Genomic DNA, 22,778 nt, shown 5'->3' on the forward strand with positions numbered 1-22,778 from the left:
GTTCCTTTGTTTTGAACATATTCCTCTGTCTCCTCATTTTGCCTAATTCTCTGTTTGTTCCCATGTTTTCGGTAAGTTGGTTATGTTTCCTGATCTTGGAGAAGTGACCCTGTGTAGGAGATGTCCTGTGGGGCCCAGTGGTACATTCCCCTCTGATCACCAGAGCTATATGCTCTGGGGTGCCCCCTATGTGGGCTGCATGGGTCCTTCTTGTGGTGGGAGTGGCCCCCAGCTTGGTTGGCTGTTAAGCCTTGCCTCATGAGGTGGCTGCTGGTCTACTCGTGGGCAGGTTCAGACCCTGAAATGGCCAGCTGTGGGACCCTTGGGGCTCAGAGCTGGTGCTGGCCTGCTGGTGGGCAGGTAAGTCCCTGGTGCTAAAAGGCTGGAATGAGGCTCCAAAATGGTGTTTTACAGCACCAATGTCCTTGTGGTAGAATGAGTTCCCAAAAATGGTTGCCACCAGTAACTATGTCCCCAGTGGGAGTCCTAGTTGCCTCCCACCCCTTTGGGAGGTTCTCCAAGATCAGCAAGTGGGTCTGACCCAGCCTCCTTTTATTTTATTTTTAATAAATTAATCTATTTTTGGCTGCGTTGGGTCTTTGTTGCTGCCCGTGGGCTTTCCCTAGGTGCGGCAAGTGGGGCTACTCTTCATTGCGGTAAGTGGGCTTCCCATTGCGGTGGCTTCTCTTGTTGCGGAGCATGGGCTCTAGTCATGTGGGCTTCAGTAGTTGTGGCTCGCAGGCTCTACAGCACAGGCTCAGTAGTTGTGCTGCATGGGCTGAGTTGCTCCATGGCATGTGGGATCTTCCTGGACCAGTGGTCAAACCTGTGTCCCCTGCATTGGCAGGCGGATTCTTAACCACTGTGCCAATGGGGAAGTCCCCCAGGCTCCTTTTAAACTGGTGCCTCTGCACTAGGATTCAGAGCATGTGAAATTTTGTATGCAGTCTTTAAGAGGGGAGTATCTGTTTCCTACAGCCATCTGGCTCTCCTGCATGCAAGCCCTGCTGGCCTTCAAAGCCAGACATTCTGGGGGCTCATCTTCCTGGTACAAAACCCCTGGGCTGGGAAGACTGATGTGGGCCTCAGATCCCTTGCTCCTTGGGGAGAGCCTCTGTAATAGTTATTTCCTCCCATTTATGGGTCACCTATCCTGGGGGTATGGGTCTTCACTCTACTGCATCTCCACCCCTCCTACCCATCTTATTGTGGTTCCTTCTTTATATTTTTAGTTGTGGAAAACGTTTTCTGCTAATCTTCAGGTCATTTTCTTAGATATTTGCTCTGTAAATAGTTGTAATTTTGGTGTGCCCCTGGCAGGAGATGAGCTCAGGGTCTTCCTACTCTGCCATCTTAGTCACACCTCCTCCATGTTTGACTTTTATTACTGGTTCTGACTACCTGGGGAACAAAAGTGTTTGAATGCTAATACACTGAATTTCCCCTCTAAATATTTGCAGCATAGTTTTCCTCTGTTTCTGTGAAGAAACGTCAACTTGGGAAGAGAATTCAAGGGATTTCAGAGACTGAACCATATCACATCACTGATACTGCATGAATTTACACCATTTAAGGAAATCTTTTCTCTCGGTAATATTTTGTTTTTGAAGATCACTACTTGAGAACATATTTTTTAGGCAGAATCTCAGAAACTACTACCTCCTTGGATTTGACTCATCATGGATGCAATCTGGAAGTTATCCTCCTCTTTAAATTACTATATTTAAAAGTACAATTCTGTAATTATAGAATTTCAGGATGAGTAACGGCAATTAAATCAGAATCTAAGCAGAGTAACTCTCTCTATATCCAAAATATCTTTACTCTCTAACTATATTTAGGCTTTGTTTTACATATGTCTGAAGATGAACATCATCTTTTCCATTTCCACACTGAATTTTGGCCCAACTTATCTTTATTTTCCCAGTAAACCAGGCTTGAAAATTTGGAATCATTGTTGGCTCTTCCGTATTTTTCTCTAATAATAATGGCTAACATGTTCAGTGTTTGTTACTTGTGAAATTCTGTATTGGGCCCTTTATATAGAATATTTAATATCCTCACAACAATTCTTTTAGGTATATACTATTATTACACCCATTTCATAGCTGAGGAAACAGCTTTATAGAGATTAAGTGACTTGCCCAAGGTCACATAGCCAGTAAGTGGTATAGCCAGTGCTGGAAGCCAGAAATGTAATACCTGAGGTTATGCTCTTAACCATTTTTTCTACACTGCCTCCAATGATATCATCACATTGATTTACAGATTTATCCATTCATTTATTATTTATTCATTGCACAAACACTTCTTAAGCAATCATTCTAAATCAGGGACTATAGAAGGAGCTAGGAATTGATTAAGACAAGGTCCCTACTCTAACAATTTAGGGAGAGAAGCATGTTAACAAAAAATTCAAGCATATTACAAGTGTTTAATAAATGTTATTTTTGTTTCCCTTTCTATCAATTTGCATGCTTTTGGCTGAAAATAACTGGGAACCTGACTTAAAAAAATTAAACAACATGGGAAATTTACTTACATCACAGAAAAGTTTGGAGTTTGGCAGTTCCATGGTCCATTCTGTGGCTCTGTGATGCCATCAAGGATTGGAACACTTTTAATTCTTCTGCTTCACTATCCACACCATATACATGAGAGCTCTCTCCTCATGTTCAGAAAATGACTGCCATGGTACCAGACATAACATCCTCACACTATAACATCTAAAGCAGAGGGAAGGAAATGAACAGAAAAGAGCTTTTTTGTATATCTGCTCTTTTACAGGGAAAAATATTTCCCCCCAGAAGCATCCAACATACTGCTCTTTATGTCTCAGTGGACAGAGCTTGGGTCACATGTCCACCACTATACCAATCTCTGACTATGGGGAACAGTACTTGGCACCGTGCCTTCTGAATAAAAGCAGGGTTCTGTTAGGAAGGAAAAAGATGGAGGGTAGGCAACCAATAGTATTGCCATATCCCCCTTCCAGTATGAGTGCCAAAATACAGGTATACAGAAAGTGCTGTGAAAGCATTTATTAGATAAAGAAATGTTTCACTCTGGCTAGAACTACTGGCTTTTTAAAAAATTGAAGTATAGTTTATATATAAGTTATAGGTATACAATATAGTGATTCACAATTTTAAAAGTTTATAGTTACATAGTTATTTTAAAATATTTATTTAAAATATTTATAGTTATTTTAAAATATTGGCTATATTCTCCTCTAGGAGCTTTATGGCATTTGGTTTTATACTTAGGGGTCTTTAATCCACTTTGAGTTTATTTTTGTATATGGTGTTAGAGAATGCTCTAATTTCATTCTTTTACATGTAGCTGTCCAGTTTTCCCAGCACCACTTATTGAAGAGACTGTCTTTTCTCCATGGTATATTCTTGCCTCCTCTATTGCAGATTGATTGGCCACAGGTGCATGGGTTTATTTCTGGGTGCTGTATTCTGTTCCACTGATCCATATGTCTGTTTTCGTGCCAGTACCATACCGTTTTGATGACTGTAGCTTTGTAGTATAGTCTGAAGTCAGGGAGTGTGATTCCTCCATCTCTGTTCCTCTTTCTCAAAATTGTTTTGGATATTCAGGGTCTTTTATGTTTCCATATAAATTTTAAAATTATTTGTTCTAGTTCTGTGAAAAATGCCATTGGTATTTTGATAGGGATTGCATTGAATGTGTAGATTGCTTTGGGTACTATGGTCATTTTAATAATATTAATTCTCCCAATCCAAGAACATGAGATATCTTTCCATCTGTTTGTGTCATCTTCAATTTGTTTCATCAGTGTCTTATAGTTTTCTGAATAGAGGTCTTTTTATCTCCTTAGGTAGGTTTATTCCTAGGTATTTTATTCTTTTTGATGCAATGGTAAATGGTATTGTTTCCTTAGTTTCTCTTCCTGATAGTTCATTGTTAGTGTATAGAAATGCAACAGATTTCTGTATATTAACTTTATATCCTGCAGCTTTACCAGATTCACTGATGAGCTCTAGTAGTTTTCTGGTGGCGTACTTAGGATTTTCTACGTATAGTATCATGTTATCTGCAAACAGTTTACTTCTTTCTTTCCAATTTGGACTTCTTTTATTTTTCTTCTCTGATTGCTGTGGCTAGAACTTCCAAAACTATATTGAATTAAAGTGGCAAGAGTGGGCATCCTTGTCTTGTTCCTCATCTTAGAGGAAATGCTTTCAGCTTTTCACTGTTGACTATGATGTTAGCTGTGGGTTTGTCATATATGGCCTTTATTATGTTGAGGTATGTAGAACTAATGACTTTTTAAGGACTGGTACATTTAAGCTGAGTCTTGAAGGGTAGATAGGAGTTTACCAGGCAAAGGACGAATATCTCAGAACACTAGGGATGATGGACCTTAAAGAGTATTTACTGCAAACTCCATTCAACACATGCATTTCCTTCACAGTATTTTTCAAATCTGCCTCATTCCTTTCTACGACCTATGCCTCCAGCCAAGTCAAAGCCAACAGTGCTTTGGCATCCTCACGTTGGCCAATGGTGATTATATGTAGTAGGAGGTCCAAGGTAAAATAAATGTGATAACCACATTTTTGCCAGCTGACCAAATGCTCTTTTGATCAAAATAAGGTAATAAAGGACATAATAGGCACACTGTAAGGGGCCTTAAATATTTGTTCCTTTCTCAGCTTCTTTTCTCTCTTTTCCCATCTTTCCCATTTATTAACTATCTTACACTCTTATTTTAGGGAACACCAAAATTGAAAAGCTATCACTTACTTTTAGTCCTCTGATAGGAACGAAATAGAAACTGAAGGGCACCATATAATAAAGACCAAAGAGCTCTACTTACTCTTTATTCAGTATTAAAACTATATTAGTTATCCTCTGCTGTGTTACAAATTATCCCCAAAACTTAGTGGTTTAAAACAATAATAAACATTTATTATCTCACATAGTTTCTGTAAGTCAGGAATTCAGTAGCTTAGCTGGGTGCTTTCAGCTCATGGTCTTTCATGAGGTTGTAATTAAGATGTCAGCTGGGTGTATAGTCATTTGAAGGCTTGAATGGGGCTAGAGGATCTACTTCAAATATGATTCACTTACATGACTGTTGGCAAGAAGCTTTAGCCCTCTCCATGTGATCTCTTCATAGGGCTACTTGATACATAGAAGCAGGGTAAAGTAGCAGAGAAAACATGAATCATTAGATGGTGTTAGTATAACTAGAGTACTATATGAAATTAACTTGGATCCCTATTTTATATCACATAAAAGTTCCATATAGATTAAAGGCCTAACTATAAAGGTAAAATTATAGAACTAATAGAAGAAAATATAATAGAATTTCTTTGAGAAATTTGGGATGGAAAATATTTCTTAAACAAGACCCTAAAAGCCTAAAATATAAAGTGAAAAAATGATGGATGCAACCGCCATTAAATTAAGGATTTCTGTTCAACAGAGGATGTCAGAGACAAATGAACAGACGAGTCACAGATAAGAAGATATTTGCAATGTTTGAATATCTGTAATAAACAAGGGACTCATGCATATCCACAAGGAAAAAGTGGAAAACACAATAATAAAGTGGCAAAGGGTCTTAATGTACACATTATTCATGGGGAAAGGTGAAAGACTAGTAAGTTTATGAAGAGATGCTCAACCTATCTAAAGATCAGAGAAGTGCAAATTAAAACAATTGGATGCTTCTATACACTGATAAGATGGGCAAAATTTATTGAACAAAACCAAGTGTTGGTAAGGAAGTTGGAAAAAGGAAATCCTTATGTACTGCTGTTAGGAGTTTGAAGTGGAATAGCCACCTAGGAGAGCAATCTGTTAGTGAAGAGTTGTATGTGCATACCTTCTGGGTATGTCTGCAGAGCAACTGCTGTATAGGTTTATGAGGTCTTGTCCACAGCAACACTGCTTGTGGTAGGAGCTCACTAGAGGCACCCAAGAGTCCATCATTAGAGGAATGGAGAAGTAAAAAGTGGTGCACAGAATGCATAATTCAGAAGCTCAGAACCAGATATACCTATATGACAAGGGTAATCTGTTTAAAATTGTGCTTCATAAGGGCAGAAAGTAGATCAGTGGTTTCCAGGGCCTGGGAAAAGGGGAATGGGGAGTAACTACTAATGGGTTTGAGGTTTACTTTTGAGATGATGAAACTATTCTGGAATCAGATAATGGTGATTGTTGCACAATGTTGTGAACATACTAAAACCCACTAAATTACACACTTAAAAAAATACTAAAAAAAAAAATCAGGGCTTCCCTGGTGGTGCAGTGGTTAAGAATGTGTCTGCCAATGCAGGAGACATGGGTTAGAGCCCTCGTCCGGGAAGATCCCACATGCTGTGGAGCAACTAAACCCATGGGCCACAACTACTGAGTCTGCGCTCTAGAGCCCACGAGCCACAACTACTGAGCCCATGTGCCTAGAGCCCATGCTCCGCAACAAGAGAAGCCACAATGAGAAGCCCACACGCAACAACGAAGACCCAACACAGCCAAAAATAAAAACAAATAAATAAAAGTTTTTAAAAAATCAGTGAACATATCCACTGTAGAAAATACAGATAAGCAAAAAAATTTCCAAAAAGTATGCTAGGTGAAAAAACTAAGACACAAACTGAGTCTATATCTAGGATGACATGTGTAAATTAAAAAACAAATATATGTATACACAAAACATTGTATATCACTAAATGATACATATATAACCGAGGTTCCATTAAGTATTTTAAAGGGGATGGGGGCTTCCCTGGTGATGCAGTGGTTAAGAATCCATCTGCCAATGCAGGGGACACAGGTTCGAGCACTGGTCCGGGAAGACCCCACATGCCGCGGAGCAACTAAGCCCGTGCGTCACAACTACGGAGCCTGCGCTCTAGAGCCCCTGAGCTACAACTACTGAGCCTGTGTGCCACAACTACTGAAGCCTGTGCACCTACAGCCCGTGCTCTGCAACAAGAGATGCCACGGTAATGAGAAGCCCGCACACTGCAACGAAGAGTAGCCCCTGCTCCCCGCAACTAGAGAAAGTCCACGCGCAGCAACAAAGACCCAACACAGCCCAAAATAAATAAATAAATAAATAAATTTATTAAAAAAAAATAATAAAGTGGGTGCCTGGGGGATGGAGGTGAGGGAGAGTAGAACTGGAATGGGAATGGAAATGGTGAATGAAGGAGAAGTGTCATAAAAAAATAAAATGACATGATATGACATGACATAACATAAAATAAAACAGGAATGAGGACTGCAGTAGGTAGAATAACAGCACCTCCAAAGATGTCCGTGTCCTAATCCTAGGAATGAGTGAACGTTTTACCTTATATGACAAAAGAGATTCTGCAAATGTGATTAGGGATTTTAAAACAGTGAGACTATTCTACATTATCTGGGTGGGTCCAATGTAATCACAACGTTATGTAAAAGATGGAAAGGGAGATAAATGAGCCAGAGAAGATGAGGTAATGATGGAAGCAGGGGTCGGAGGGATCCAACTTTGAAGATAGAAGAGGTTCATGAGCCAAGAAATGTGGGCAGCCTTTAGAAAGAGGAAAAGTTAAGGAATGGATTCTTTCCTAGAGCCTCCAGAAGGAATGCAGCCTTCGTGACATCTTGGTTTTAGTCCCATGTGACCCATTTTGAAATTCTTACCTAAAGAACTATGTATGTGTTGTTTTAAGCCACTACATTTGTGGTGATTTGCTACAAGAGCAATAGGAAACTAATACAGAGACTTGCACAAACTAAAAATAATAATCTGCTCATCTATGGAAAACAATTAACTCAATTCTCTGCACTGAAAGCCTCCCCACCAAAGTCTATCTTCCCCCATAAACAATTAGCACTTGGTTCATTCTGTGTTTGTTCTAAGAATTACCGTGGCACCTATAATATGAAATTTCTAAAATGTAAGTTCAATTAAACTCATAATTTTTTAAGGATAAAAATACACCTTTTCCACTAATTACCATGGATATTTGGTTCCTGTTTGTATTAATCTGCTTGGGCTGCCCTAACAAAATACCACAAACTGCCTTGCTTAAACAACAGACATTTATTTTCTCACAATTATGGAGGCTGAAAGTGCCAGATCAAGGTCCAGTAGAGCTGGTTCCTGGTAAGAGCTCTCTTCCTGGCTTGTAGATGGTCATCTTCTCACTATGTCCACATACGGACTTTCCTCAGTGTGTTCTTGAGGTGATTACAGGAATGGAGAGAGTTCTCAGGTGTCTCTTCCCATAAAGATACTAATCCTGTCAGTTCAGGACCTCACCATTATGACCTCATTTAACCTTAATTACTTCCTTAGAGATCCCATCTCTAAATATAGGCACACTGTGGGTGGGGGTGTAGGGCTTCAGCACAGAAATTTTGGGGGGCATCAAACACTCTGTCCACAACATTGTTTTACTGGATTCATTTTAAGTAACCTTCTTTGAGGACACTGTTGTGACCCTGAACAGTTTTGGTATGAATTTAAAATTTCTTTTGAAAAGTAAGTTGTGTAAGGGAAGAGGAATCATTTGTCTTATTCCCTGTTATATTCCTAGTGCCTAGCACAGAGCTTGTCACATTATAGGGGTTCAGTAAATATTTACTGAATGAATAAATCAGTCAGTCAGCGAATGGAAATTCTCCTCTAGGCCTTCCTTAGTCAATGGAAAAGAACCAATCCCAGAACTTTCTGTAACACATTATCTATTAAGAAAAGAAAACAGAATATATTAGTTTCCAAGGGCTGTTATAACAAAGTATCACAAAGTAGGTGGCTTAAAACAACAGACGTTTATTCTCTCACAGTTCTGGAGACTAGCACTTTCAAATCAAGACTGATTCCTTCTGGAAGCTCTGAGGGAAAATCTGTTCAATGCCTCTTCCTAGCTACTGGCGGCTCCCAGCAGTCCTTGGCATTTCTTGGCTTGTAAATGCATCCTTCCAATCTCTGCCTCCATCTTTATATCATCTTCTCTGTGTCCTCTCCTCTTCTTATGACACTAGTCATTGGATTTAAGGTTCACCCAAATCCAGTGTGATTTCATCTCACTTGTTAAGTAATTACATCTCCAAAGACCCTATTTCCAAATAAGGTCGCATTGTGAAGTTCTGAACACTACAAGGAATCTGATGGCAGATAGATTTCCATCATTAAGTAAATAACACTTCCTGCTATGCCTTATATAAACTGTCAAGGAACCAACTACTGAAATTGATATTTTATGTTATTTGACAATTATTATTGATGCCCTTCCATGAGAGATAAGAGAAGAGAGCAAGAGTCTATCAGACCCATTAGTAAATCAAAAGATAGCTTTCTGTGAATAGAAACTTACTGTGTGTGAGTGGGGTTCAGATATTGAATTTAGCAGGTAAAAACTTCAAAGAAGCTATTAAGAATATGTTCAAAGAATTATAGAAAAGTATGATAATAAACAAATAGGAAATCTTAATAACTAGAAGTTATTAAAATTTGAAATTCTAGAGTTAAAAAGTACTAAAATTAAAATGAAAATTTCACTGGACACCTCAAAAGTAGAATTGAGATGGCTGAAGAAAGAATCAGCAAGCCTGAAGATTAGACTGGATCAATAGAAATGATCCAATCCAAAGAATACAGGTATAAAGGACTGAAGAAAAATGAACAGAGCATCAGAGACTTACAGGATAATGGTAAGGGTCCTGACATGTGTTAATGGGAGTCCCCAAAGGAGAAGAGAAAGCGAATGGGTAGAAAAAAAATACATGAAGAAATAATGGTTAAAACTTTTCCAAATATGATTTAAGAGAAAACAAAACATACAATCCAAATCTCAACAAATCCCAAGTAGGATAAAAATAAAGAGAACCACACCTACGCTTATTACAGTCAGACTCCTGAAAACCAAAAACAGAGAAAACTGTGAAAGCTGCAAAAGAAAAATGACTCACTATGTATGGAAAAAACAGAAGTATAATTACTGGCTGACTTCTCAGAAACAAGAGCGTAGTGGAATGACATATTCAAGGTGTTGAAAGAAAAACAAGTCAACCATGAATTCTACATCCAATTAAACTAGCCTTCAAAGATGAAGGTGAAATAAAAATATTTGTGGATAAACAAAAATGAGATAAATTGTTGCTAGCAGACCTGCCTTCCAAAAAATACTAAAGGAAATGATGCTTGACAATAACTTGTATCTGTGGGAAGGAAAGAAGAACATGGGAAATAGTAAATGAGTGGGTAAATATAAAAGACTACATAATTTTTCTCTTATTTTCTTTGAAAACCACAAGTTTGTTCAAGGCAATAAATATATCACTTTATTATTTGGTTTATAATATATATAGCCATAATATATATTATAATAATAGCATAAAGGAAGGAGGAGGAAATGGAGTTCTACTGGTGAAATGTTGCAATATTTTATCAGAATCAAGTCAGTACAGGAAGACTGTAGAAGACTGTGATAGGTTAAAGATGAATATTGTAATCCAAAGAGCATGCATGTGTGTGTGCACACATATACTCTCATACACACACACTAAACCTCATAAACTCATCTAAAAAAATCAACAGAGGAATTAAAATGGTAAGCTAAAAATATTTGTATAACCAAAGGAAAGCAGTATAGGAGAAACCAAAGAACAAAAAGCACAGAGACAACAAATTCCAGAACAACAGACAGAATTCTAAGCATATCAATAATTACATTAAATTGTACTGGACTAAAAACTCCAATTAATAGGCAGAACAATCAGATGGGATTAAAAAGCATATTCTGTTTACAGGAGAAATACTTTATGTTTAAAATACAACACATCAAATATAATAGGATGGGAAAAGGTATACCAAGCAAACAGTAACCATAAGAAAACTGGAGAGGCTATATTAAAATAGATTTTAATAACAAAAATATCACTAGAGACAGAGAGGGATATTTCATAATGACAAAAAGGTCAATTCATCAAAAAGTTACAACAATTACAAATATACTTGCACCTAACAAGAGAGCCCCAAAACATGTGAAGCAAAATTTGACAAAATCAAAGGAGAAATAGACCATTCAGTAATTATAGTTGATATTTCAATATTTCTCTCTCAATAATTGATAATACTAATAGATATGACAAGAAGCAAATCAGAAAGGATACTGAATACTTGAATATTATTAAACAGCTATAATGCTCTACCCAACAACAGTAGAATATACATTCTTCTCAAGTACACATGAAACATTCTATAGAATAGACCATATGCAAGGTGATAGAACAAGTCACAGTACATTTATAAGGACTGAAATCATACAAAGAACGTTCTTTGACCACAGTAGAATTAAATTAGAAATAAAGAGCAGAAGGAAATCTGGAACATCTCCATAGAGTTGGAAATTAAACAGTACGCTTCTAAATAAATCATAGGTCAAAGGAGAAATCACCAGAGATATTAGAAAATATCTTCTACTGAATGAACACAAAATCATGCCATAGCAAAAGTAATGGAAAGCAGGTAAAGCAGTGCATAGAGAGAAACTTATAGCTTTAAATGCTTCTACTAGAAAAGAAATGATTTAAAATCAATAACTTAAAAAATCAACTAACTAAGCTTTCATCTTAAGAAATTAGAAAAAGAAGAGCAAATCAAACCCCAAGTAAGTAGAATGAACAAAATAATAGAGCCCACAGCAGAAATTAAAAGAAAAAACCCAGCAGAACAATAGAGAAAGTCAGTGAAACTGATGGTTGGTTCTTTGAAAAGACTATGGAATTGACAAAACTTTAGTAAAATGACCAAGAAAAAAGAGAAAAGATACAGATTACCAAAATTAGGAATGAAAAGGAAACATCCTGAACTCTACAAAAATTTAAAAGATTATGAAGAAATATTATGAACAACCTTATGCCAGCAGTTTGACAACTTAGCTGAAATGGGCAAATTCATAGACAGAAATTATCAAATTGACTCGAGAAGAAATATAAAATCTGAATAGACCTATATCAAATAAAGACATTAAATTATTTGACTTACTAAAAAACCTTCCTACATAGGAAAGTCCAGGCCCAGATGGCTTTACTGGTGAACTCTATCAACATTTAAGGAATTGATAATACCAATACAACACAAACCCTTTCAAAATTAGAAGCAAATGGAACACTTTCCAGCTCATTTTACCCTGATACCAAAGTTTCAAAGATATCACAAGAAAACTACAGACCAATATCCATCATGAATATAAATGCTAAAATTCTTAAAAGAATAGTAACTGTATAAAAAAGATTATACATTATGACCAAGTAGGTGTATCCACTAAGGCAGGCTAGTTTAACATCTGACTATCAATTAATGTAATACACGTAGTAGTAAGACTAAAGCAGGGTCAGCAAACCACAGCTCAGAGACCAAATCTGGCATGACTTTTGTTTTTTTAAATAAAGTTTGATTGGAAAACAATCATGCCCACTCATTTACGTGTGTTCTATAATTGCTTCCATTCTACAATAACAGAGTTGATCGGTTGCAACAAAGATCATATAGCTCACAAAACCAAAAATATTCACTATATGGCCCTTTCTGGAAAATGTTGCTGACCCCTAGACCAAAGGGGACTATGACAATCTCAAAATATGTAGAAAAAGCTTTTGATAAAATATCAATATTTACAATACATCAGAAATCAAATCATTTGCAACTGTGTAAATTTAAAATGAAAAATTTAGATGTGAATTTAAAAAAAGAAAAAGCATTTGATAAAATGCAACAAACATTCATGATAAAGCTCTCAACAAACTAGGAAGGAAGAGAAAGAAACATCTTTAATTTGATAAAAGGCAGCTACATAAAACCTACAACTAACATCACACTTAAAGATAAAAGACATTGCTCTTCCCCTGACACTAGGTACAAAGCAAAGATGTCCACTCTCACCACTTGTATTCCACACTAGACTGGAGCTTCTAGCCAGTGCAGTAAGGCAATGAATACAAAATCAATATATAACCAACTAGAAATGAAATTAAGAAAACACATTCATAACAGCATCAAAAATTAAAGTATTTAGAATGAAGTTAACAAAAGAAGTGCAGAACTGTACACTGAATATTATACATTGTCAAGAAAAATTAAAGACTGAAATAAATGGACATATATCCCATGCCTGCAAACTGAAGACTCAATATTCCTTAGAAGTCCATTTTTCCAAAATTGATATATAGATCCAGTGCAGGCTACCTAAATCAGCAGGCTTGTTTTTGGTGAAAATTGATAAGCTGATACTAAAATTTATATGAAAATCTAAAGGATCAAGACTAGCCAATATGATTTTGAAAAAGAGCTAAGTTTGAGAACTTATATGACATAATCCCCAAATTTACCATAAAGATATAGTAATCAAGACAATGTGGTATCAGCATAAAGACAGACATAGATCAGAGGAACTGAACAGAGTTCAGAAATAAAGCCATGCATATATTGTCAATTAATTTTCAACAAAAGTATTAAAGTAATTCAATGGGAAAAGGATAGTTTTTTCAACAAATGGTACTGAAACAACTGTAAGGTGTTAGGTAAGGAACTAGTTCTTTCTTTGCATAAAAATTAACTTGAAATGGATCATAGTGCTAAATGTAAGAACTAAAACTAAACTCTTCTAGAGAAAATCACGAGAGAAAAATCTTTAATCTTAGGTTAGGCAATGATTTCTTAAATATAATCAATGGCATATTGACAAATTAGACTTCATCAAAGGTAAAAATGTTGCTCTTCAGAAGACACTACTAAGAATGAAAAAAAAACAGAACAAAAAGACAAGCCACAGACTGGAAGAAAATATTTGCAAAACATATATCTAATAAAGAACTTATATCCAGAATATATTAAGAATCCTTAAAAATCAAAAATAAGAAAATCAACAACACAATCTAAATAATAGGCAAAAGAAACTTTAACAGAACTAGGCAATAAAGATATATGAATAGGAACTAAGCACATGAAGAGATGCTCAACATTATTATTCACTGTGGAAATGTAGTTTTAAAGCACAATTACTTAATATTATATGCTACTACTATAATATATTCTATATATACTATATAGAATGGATAAAATTTAAAAGGCTTTTGACACCAAATATTGGAGAAGAGGTGGAGAAACTGGGACCCTCATATGTTGTAGGTGGAAATGTAAGATGATACATTTTGCAAAGCAGTTTGGCAGTTTTGTAAAATGTTATACATAAACTTACCACATAACCTAGTAAGTCTGCTCCTAGGTGCCTACCCAAGTGAGATGCAAACCTATGTCACCACAAATATTTATACATGAATGGGTATCATATTCATAGCAGCCAAAACCTAGAAATAATCCAAATGCTCATCAGCCAGTCAATGGATAAACAAAATGAGTGGGAGACATCTTACAATAAAATATCCCTGAATAATTAGGTATTTCCACACTATGGAATACTATGCTGTAATAAAATAAAGAACTACTGATACATTAAACTTGATGAACCTCAAAAACATTATGCTAAGTTAAAGAAGCCAGACATATAAGCCTACACATTATTTGATTCTATTTATATGAAATTTCTAGAAAAGGCAAAATTATAGAGACAGAAAGCATATAAGCGGTTGTTTGGGGTTGAAGGTGGGAGCATATATTGACTGCAAATGGGAACAAGAGAACTTTTTGAGTTACCCCAACTTTTTTGAGTTTATGAAAATGTTCTGAAACTGGATTGTAGTGATGGTTACACAACTTTAAATATTTATTAAAACACATCAAATTGTACATTTAATTGTAAACATTATATATAAATCAAACCTCAGTAAAACAGTTTTTTGTTTTTTAAAAAAGATTGCTTTCTGCTTAAAATATACTCCCCGTATAATATTTGCACTGCTACCACAGAGAACTGACACATCACATGCTTTGAATTACTAATTCAGATTGGAATATGTATTACTCTTGCACAAAATCAACACTAACATGATTTATTCCTCTGCCTCTTTCACTAGCCTTTGTTTTGTCAGTGGTTCTCAAAGTGTGGTTCAGGGACTGACTCTTTCAGAGTGTCTGCTAGGTTAACACTACTTTCATAATAATTCTAAGACAATATTTGCCTTTTTTACTTCATACTCTCATGAGTGTACAGTGAAGCTTTCTAGAGCCTATATGGCATGAATTACAACAAACTGAATGCAGAAGCAGCCGTGAGAATCCAACTTTTTTTTTTTTAACTAAGTCAGACAGTAGATTCACAATTCCACTCTTCTCATTTGGCGGAAATCATAGTTTTATCATGATAATGTGTTATGTTAATATGTAATGGGTTTATTATAGATACTTAAAATGAATTGATAACTATTATTAATGAATGAATTAAAATGAATTGATAAGTATGACTAGTCCTCAGTTTTTATTTATAATATGGCAAATATTGATAGATAAAACCACATAAATAAAAGCTCTTTGGAGTCTTCAATCATTTTTGTGGCTATAAAGGGTTCCTGAGATAAAAATTTGAGAACTACTGCCCTTGACTACCTGCCAGTTGTAAGAACTCCTATTTGCCACATTTGACAACAGGGCATTAGAGAGTTGGGTCAGGTCTTCTTTGAGAGCTAACTTGTTCTGGTGGCAAAAAATTATCTGCTTCAAGATAAATCTATAGCTTTTAATCACGACATCACTTAGAAATGTAACAAATGTTAATACAAGATTTCTTCTTTCTCTTGGTGATATTTAATGGAAATAAACACAATACAGTACTAGTAAAAGGAGAGGCATAAGCACGCGAAGGACTTGAAGCAATGCCTAGCATAAAAGTAAGCCCTTACTATAGGTAGTGATTATTACTATTTTATTATTAGACTACGACAGTCTTTATTCATTCAACAGGTATTTATTGAATGTCTACTATACGCCAGGCTCTATGGTTGGCATTGGAGATTTACAAAACAGTCGGCCCTCAAGGCGTATATAGTAAAGTGGAGGAGACAGCAGAATAATACCATAAAAAAATATGTAATTACGAATTGTGGTAAGAACTTTAAAAGAGGTGATAGAGGTACGAGTCCATAAAGGAGATTTGACCTGATTTTCAGAGTCAGAGAACACGTCTTTGAGGAAGTACTAGTTGAGCTGCAATTCAGAATAGGAGCAGGCGGTGTTAAGGAGACACAAGGGAGAAATACAAGTGAGGGCATATTCAGACATCTTTGAAGTAGGAGAAAGAATGATGAGAGGCAGTGTAGCTAAAGCTGGGGCTAGAGTGGTAAGTAGGAGAACTACAGCCCAAGCCATTTGGGGCCTTACGGACCTTGCCAAGACTATTAAACCTTTACTGCGTGGCCTGAGAAGATTTTTTTGGAGAGAGGGTGTGGGAGGACTAGATTTGTATTTTTCAAAGATTCTTGGCAGCTGGAGCGTAGGCAGCTGGAGCGTAGTGGGACAAAAGCGAAAAGCAGGGAGACTATTTAAAGAGCTATAGCAGTATCCAGCTGAAAGATGATGTAAGAGCAGAACAGAGTAATGGCGGGAGAAACCGAAAGAGGTGGATGAATTTGGGATGTATTTTGCAAGCACGGCCCACAGGAGTGGTGATAAATGAAAAGTTTAACTAGCACGGTAATGGCCAAGTCGAACGCTCTTCCCATCAAGATCAGCTAAGGGGGTTATTGAGAAGTTGCAAAATTTGCCTTCTTTTCCCTTGGCACAAATCCAAAGACCCCAGTGAGGGTCAGGGCACACGGGGTATTCTGGAATTGCAAACCGCGCGTACAAGGCAGGGATCTCCAGCTCTTGTGAAGAACTCACATGGCTTTATCGCCTGGAGGTCAGTGGCGTGGAACCGCTGTTTCCTGGGCAACGCCATTGTCGGGCGCGGCGGGTGGGGGAGGGGTAACTAAGGACAACGGCCGTAAGAGAACTCCGGAAGAGAGGGAGAGTCACAGGGGGAAAATGGGCAGCACGTGCCGCGGCCCCGGCCGTAGCGGGTGATTCGAGGGCTCGGCACGAGGGGTGCGTGGAGGGCGGGAGGAGCCGGAGAACGTGCCTGTGATTGGCGGGCCGGGGGGGGGGGGCGTACCAAGACGCTTGTGGTTGGGTGAGGCCAAGACCAAGGGCTGCTTTTTGAACCGCGTAGGGTTCTGGGTAGCAAAGGCCTTGGAAGGGTCTTAACTGAAAGGGGGAGGGGAGAAGGTCGCCAACAAACGGCTGAGCTCACAATCCGGGCCGGGACCCGGCCGGGGCGTCCGCCTCCCCACCATGGAGAGAGCCAGGCCGGAGCCGCCGCCTCAGCCGCGCCAACTGACGCGGGCGACCCCGCGGCGCCCACTGCGCCCCGCTCCGCCCCCGCTGCCTGTCGAGGGCGCCTCCCTTCGGGCAGCGGCCGCGGAGCCCTCTGCGTCGCCGCCCACCCCGTGCGCGGCCGCCATTGCGACCGTAGCCTCGTCGTGCGGGGAGGCTACGGCGTCGGGCGTACAGCCCGCGGCACGGCGGGTGCTGCAGGTGAACCCGGAGCAGGTGTTACTGCTGCCGCCTGGGCCACCACTGCCTCAGGCCCGGGAGGAAGAGGCAGCCGCCTCTCCCGCGCAGGCGCGGCTGCTGCAGCTGAGGCCGGAGCTACTACTGCTGCCGCCGCCGCCGCCGCCCTCATCCGAGGGCGCCCCTTGCAGGCCTCAGTTGCACCCGGTGCAGCCCTGGCAGCTGCATGTTAAGGCAGAGAAGCAGGAGCCGGACCCCAGCTTGGATCCGTCAGTGGGACCTCGGAGGGCCGTCAAGGCGGGCCCTAAGGCCTCCAGGGCGGCGAAGGCGGGAGGCCCCGGGCCGGCCCTCGACAGCCCCCGAGGGGACGAGAAGGGCAAGTTGGAGGAGGAGGAGGTCATGAGCTACACGGCGAAAGGCGGGGAAGGCAAAAGCCTGGCGGCCATCAGAGAAGGAGTCATCAAAACGGAGGAGCCTGAGCGACTCCGCGAGGACTACAGGCTCGGCACAGAGCCTGCGTCCAGTGGCCTGGTCCATGGCAGCAAGGATGTCATCCTGACCCAGCCGTCCAGTGCCTTTGGGCCGCACCAGCAAGACCTCAGGATCCCTTTGACTCTTCACACCGTGCCCCCTGGGGCCCGGATCCAGTTTCAGGGACCTCCACCTTCAGAGCTGATACGATTGACCAAGGTCCCCTTGACACCAGTGCCTATTAAAATGCAGTCCTTACTGGAGCCTTCTGTAAAAATTGAAACCAAAGATGTCCCGCTCACCGTACTTCCCTCAGATGCAGGTATTAGACGGCAGGGGAATCAATCTGGTTTTCAAACTTCGTCTGTTGCCCCGTAGCTGACATGTCAGCTGTTGAGAAGCATAAACTAGAAAAATAAAAAAATGGGTTCAGGGCAAAGTCTGCAAAGGTATCACTTCTGACTTGTACGTATACCAGTAAAATACGCTAACACGTTCAAGATTCCCAAACATTAAAAATAATTATTTTTTTTAAGGCCCAGTGAAGGATGAGATTTAGATGTGACTAATGTTTATACACAAAAATAGAAATATTCTTGCTAGATAACACAAAGCCCTCAGTTTATATGCTACAGATAATCAACATTTTAAAATATTGTATTATAGTAGCTCAGTATTTTTACATGTATCAAACAGAAGAAAAAATAGTGTTTAATGAAAAAATAAACAGGAAAGTTTATACTGGATTTAGAGGTGATTTATCTTCTTTAAAAATGAAGAGTAAACATTTTCTAGGAGAAAACAGTACATAATTAATTGTAATGGTATTCTAAAAGCTAAGAACTTATAGAAATACAGAAAATGAAAACACTGTAGAATAAGTTGTTTTCAAAGAAATGACCACAGTTACAGTAGTAACAATTACAAGTAGATATTTTATTTCTATCCGTTATTTCCAAATATATAGCTAGAAAAATCTTATTTTAAGATTTAATTCAGACAATACTATGGCAGTAAATGTAAATGGAAAGTCATATTAATCTTCAGTTCATATCTTCATTGACTTTTATCTTTATTGTTTTCTTATTTTCTTTACTAATTCTTCCTCCCCACCCCACCCTCTTGCTTTTTTTTTTTTTTCTAAAATTTTATTGGAGTATAGTTGCTTTACAATGTTGTGTTAGTTTCTGCTGTACAACAAAGTGAATCAGCTATACATATACATATATCCCCTCTTTTTTGGATTTCCTTCCCATTTAGGTCACCACAGAGCATTGAGTAGAGTTCCCTGTGCTATACAGTAGGTTCTCATTAGTTATCTGTTTTACACATAGTAGTGTGTATATGTCAAGCCCAATCTCCCAGTTCATCCCACCCTCCCCTTCCCCCCGTGGTACCCATATGTTTGTTCTCTCTACATCTGTGTCTCTATTTCTGCTTTGCAAATAAGTTCATCTGTACCCCATCCTCTTGCTTTTTATCGTCAGTAATTTTTAAACTTTGTTTTCATTTTCTAAAGGAGAGAAAGGGGAACCTTTATAATACTTATTTCATCCTTTGTGCATTTTAAAATTTTATATATCAGGTAACCCTAAAATAAAGAGAAACAATATATGAAGTTTATAGGCAGTGGTTTTTGATGAATTATGTAAGAGATGTGAATTTAAGCAACTTCCTTTATTGTAATTTCAGCTGTCTCTGTGACTTTAAAAAAGTCACCTTTCTTATTTTCCTCTTATTTTTTCTCCTGGGATGTGGAACTAGTGTTAGTGACCCACCTTGGCAGGTGCTTCACCTTCATAACGAAATATAAATAATACAGTATATTAATAATATAAGTATTTTTGCTTGAATGGGCACTCCAGTGGCATGTAAATGAGTTCCTTTAAACATTTAGGGTACACCCACCTAGTGCTAGGATTATAGTCATTAATAAGTCATAATTCCTGTCCCCCAGTAATAGAACATTTTAATGGGAAATAAATTAAATGTTAATTATTGTTAGAGGTATTAATATAGCTCAAAGAAGTAGTAAGCCAGCAGTTTACTGTGTCTTCAACATTATTACTTCCACAATATCTTCAACAATATTATTCTTTTTGAGGAAGAGAAGAGTCTTTCTAAGCCACAGTTTAGAATGCTGAGTTCAGGGGTTATGAGGAATTCTGGAATGCTGACAGTTCCTTGGCTATATTGAAGTGTATATTTTCTCCATATATTTAATAAGTAAATATAGGTGGAAGTGCACTTCACTTTAAAATTGTGTGTGTGTGTGGCACATTAATTTAGTCTCTTAATTTTTGTCATGTAGGAATACCAGATACTCCCTTCAGTAAGGACAGAAATGGTCATGTGAAGCGACCCATGAATGCATTTATGGTTTGGGCAAGGATCCACCGGCCAGCACTAGCCAAAGCTAACCCAGCAGCCAACAATGCAGAAATCAGTGTCCAGCTCGGGTTAGAGTGGAACAAACTTAGTGAAGAACAAAAGAAACCCTATTATGATGAAGCACAAAAGATTAAAGAAAAGCACAGAGAGGAATTTCCTGGTAATCAAATGAAATGAACAAAGCCTCTTTCTAATTTCTTTAAATTTATTTAGGTAAAGAATAGGTTAGGTTGAGACTGAAAGACAAGAATGTAATTTTTTTCTAATCTGGTATGTACAATAGAGAAAATACTGGCTAATATTACAGTAATGATTTAATTGATACTGGGCATAAGTTTCCTTAAACAGAACAAAGTAGAGGGATATCTGGTCTCATATTTGCCAACTAATACAAACCTGGGGACAAACAGTTTTACTGTCGTTTTGATTAAATATATAAATATAAACGTAATGAAGGTAAAGCTCCAGAGTTCTAGGCTATAATTTTTCAAATATGCTAGAAAATGAAGTTCAAATTAGAGCAACAGAGAAAATATGCAGGGCACGCTGCAGGCATTAACACCATGCTCCATTTTAATATTATATGGTTATCAGAATATAGTGCTGCCTTCTGATTGATAAATTTATCCTCATCATGATGTAGTTTGAAATAAATTCTGATTCTCTCCCCAGCAGTGAGGACATTGATATTAAGCTTGGTAAAAGCACAATGTATGGCCAACATATTGTGCATGGTGGGAAAAGAATAACTATTTTTCTAAAGTAGTAGCAGAAAGGTTCTAGGGGGGAATCGTCAGAGCAGCAGTTACAGGGAACCAGTGATTCTCTTGGTTATACAGTGGCTACAACTGCCCTAACTCCACTTTTCTGAGTTTGGAAGGAAATTGGGTGGTTTGTGGACTTGGAGACTGCCAAGTCTAAGAGAGTGACTCTTCCCGAAGAAGGCATAAAAATAGTGGCTGGTCATTAGTAACCACTTCATCGTAAGATATAGATAATTGTATCGTATAGAAAGTAAGGAAACAGGAGGAGACAAATAGTATCTTACTGGGACATTGTTTTATGGGTAGAGGAAAAGCTTTGGGATTCAAACTCAGTGCCTTTAATGTTGATTTTACTATAAATTCATTATGTGTCTTTGGATAAAAGACATTTGCCCTTTCTCTTTGAATTATGGGTTACAACATTGGCCACTAGTTAGGAGCCATATGGATATATATGCTAAAATGCACAGAAATAGTATCATAGAGCTGGAAAAGATACTTTAGACAATTAAGACTTAGAAGTGTTTTGGACTTTTAATGTGAAAAGAACTATTTAAAGGCTAAATAGGATCTATATGTTCAAATTAAAAATAGTTTATCTTCTTCTCTAGGTTGGGTTTATCAGCCTCGTCCAGGGAAGCGAAAACGCTTCCCTCTAAGTGTTTCCAATGTACTTTCTGGTACCACACAGAATATCATCTCTACAAATACAACAACAATTTATCCTTGTTGCTCACCTACCTACTCTGTGGTAATTCCCAGCCTACAGAACACCATCACTCATTCCGTTGGTGAGTTGGTTTTATTGTAGATTACAAATTTTTTAATGGCTGTGTGATAATTTTACCTCTTAACTTGAAATTTTGTTTCTGTTAGCTTAAAAGTTTAGAACAACAATGTTAAGAAAAAAATAAAAAATAGAGTGAAAACATTAAATCAGAGAAAGAAAGATTTCAGTAGACATCAAAGCCCTTGGTTTGCTAGAGTAGCAAATATTCTATGTCAGACCTTTTAAGCAAATCAGGATGAGTCCATAGATTATGCAGATAATGCAGGAAATGACTGAGGTAATTCAATAGGAAATAGGAATGTGTTTTTACTATTAGCATAAAAGAATGCCTTGCTGATGGGGTATGAGGCATCCTGTCCTGGAATATAGTAATGATGACTGATCTCTTAAGACCATTTTTTTTGCTGCCCTAGAAAAGCAATGGAAGTAATCTATCTTCTACCAGATATTTCGTTCATTACATTGTCTTTCCCTAAATTTCTCCTCTGTTATCAGTTCTTCACAACATTCCTGTCTTTTGCTTTTAAGAACCCAAAATTGAGAATCTAGTATCTTAAGAACTTGTTATAGGTCTATCCATCATTAGTTTGTTCTTCCAGAGCCTATTTTAGTCATCTCTTAGGCAGAGCTTTGTACGTTCACTACTTGCTATCACTTGTCCTGAAACTACTGTTCTTTCCGGTTTCTACCTACTTATATCTATGTGCTGGGAGGTTTAGATATCTTGAAAATTAACTTATTAGGATCTTAGGCATTTTCAGTTTTTTTCCTGTGTATCATTATAGCAATGGATACCAACAAAGCCACATTCAGCGTATCTAGGCTCAAGGCAAAGAAAGCTGATCCTATCACCCTGTTCTCTCCCAGAACAGTCAGGCACTTT

The 22,778-nt window shown here is 38.0% G+C and overlaps 1 protein-coding gene and 1 long non-coding RNA gene across 2 annotated transcripts in view; one reads left to right on the forward strand and one right to left on the reverse strand.

Moving 5' to 3' along the window:
* The window catches only part of LOC309656971, a 222,452-nt gene that overhangs the window by 144,426 nt on the left and 55,248 nt on the right, over positions 1 to 22,778 (reverse strand). The gene's annotated exons all lie outside the window — the stretch shown is intronic.
* SOX30 (SRY-box transcription factor 30) overlaps positions 1 to 22,778 on the forward strand; it is a 165,049-nt gene that overhangs the window by 108,771 nt on the left and 33,500 nt on the right. The window contains exons 2-4 of the mRNA XM_082453969.1: positions 14,106 to 18,272; positions 20,262 to 20,501; positions 21,717 to 21,896. Of these exons, the coding sequence (XP_082310095.1) occupies positions 17,261 to 18,272; positions 20,262 to 20,501; positions 21,717 to 21,896 (1,432 nt within the window). The 5' untranslated portion in view covers positions 14,106 to 17,260. The remainder of the gene's footprint in view (positions 1 to 14,105; positions 18,273 to 20,261; positions 20,502 to 21,716; positions 21,897 to 22,778) is intronic.

Source organism: Balaenoptera physalus (assembly GCF_965194825.1).
Source record: "Balaenoptera physalus genome assembly, chromosome: 3".
NCBI classification, from domain to species: Eukaryota; Metazoa; Chordata; class Mammalia; order Artiodactyla; family Balaenopteridae; genus Balaenoptera; species Balaenoptera physalus.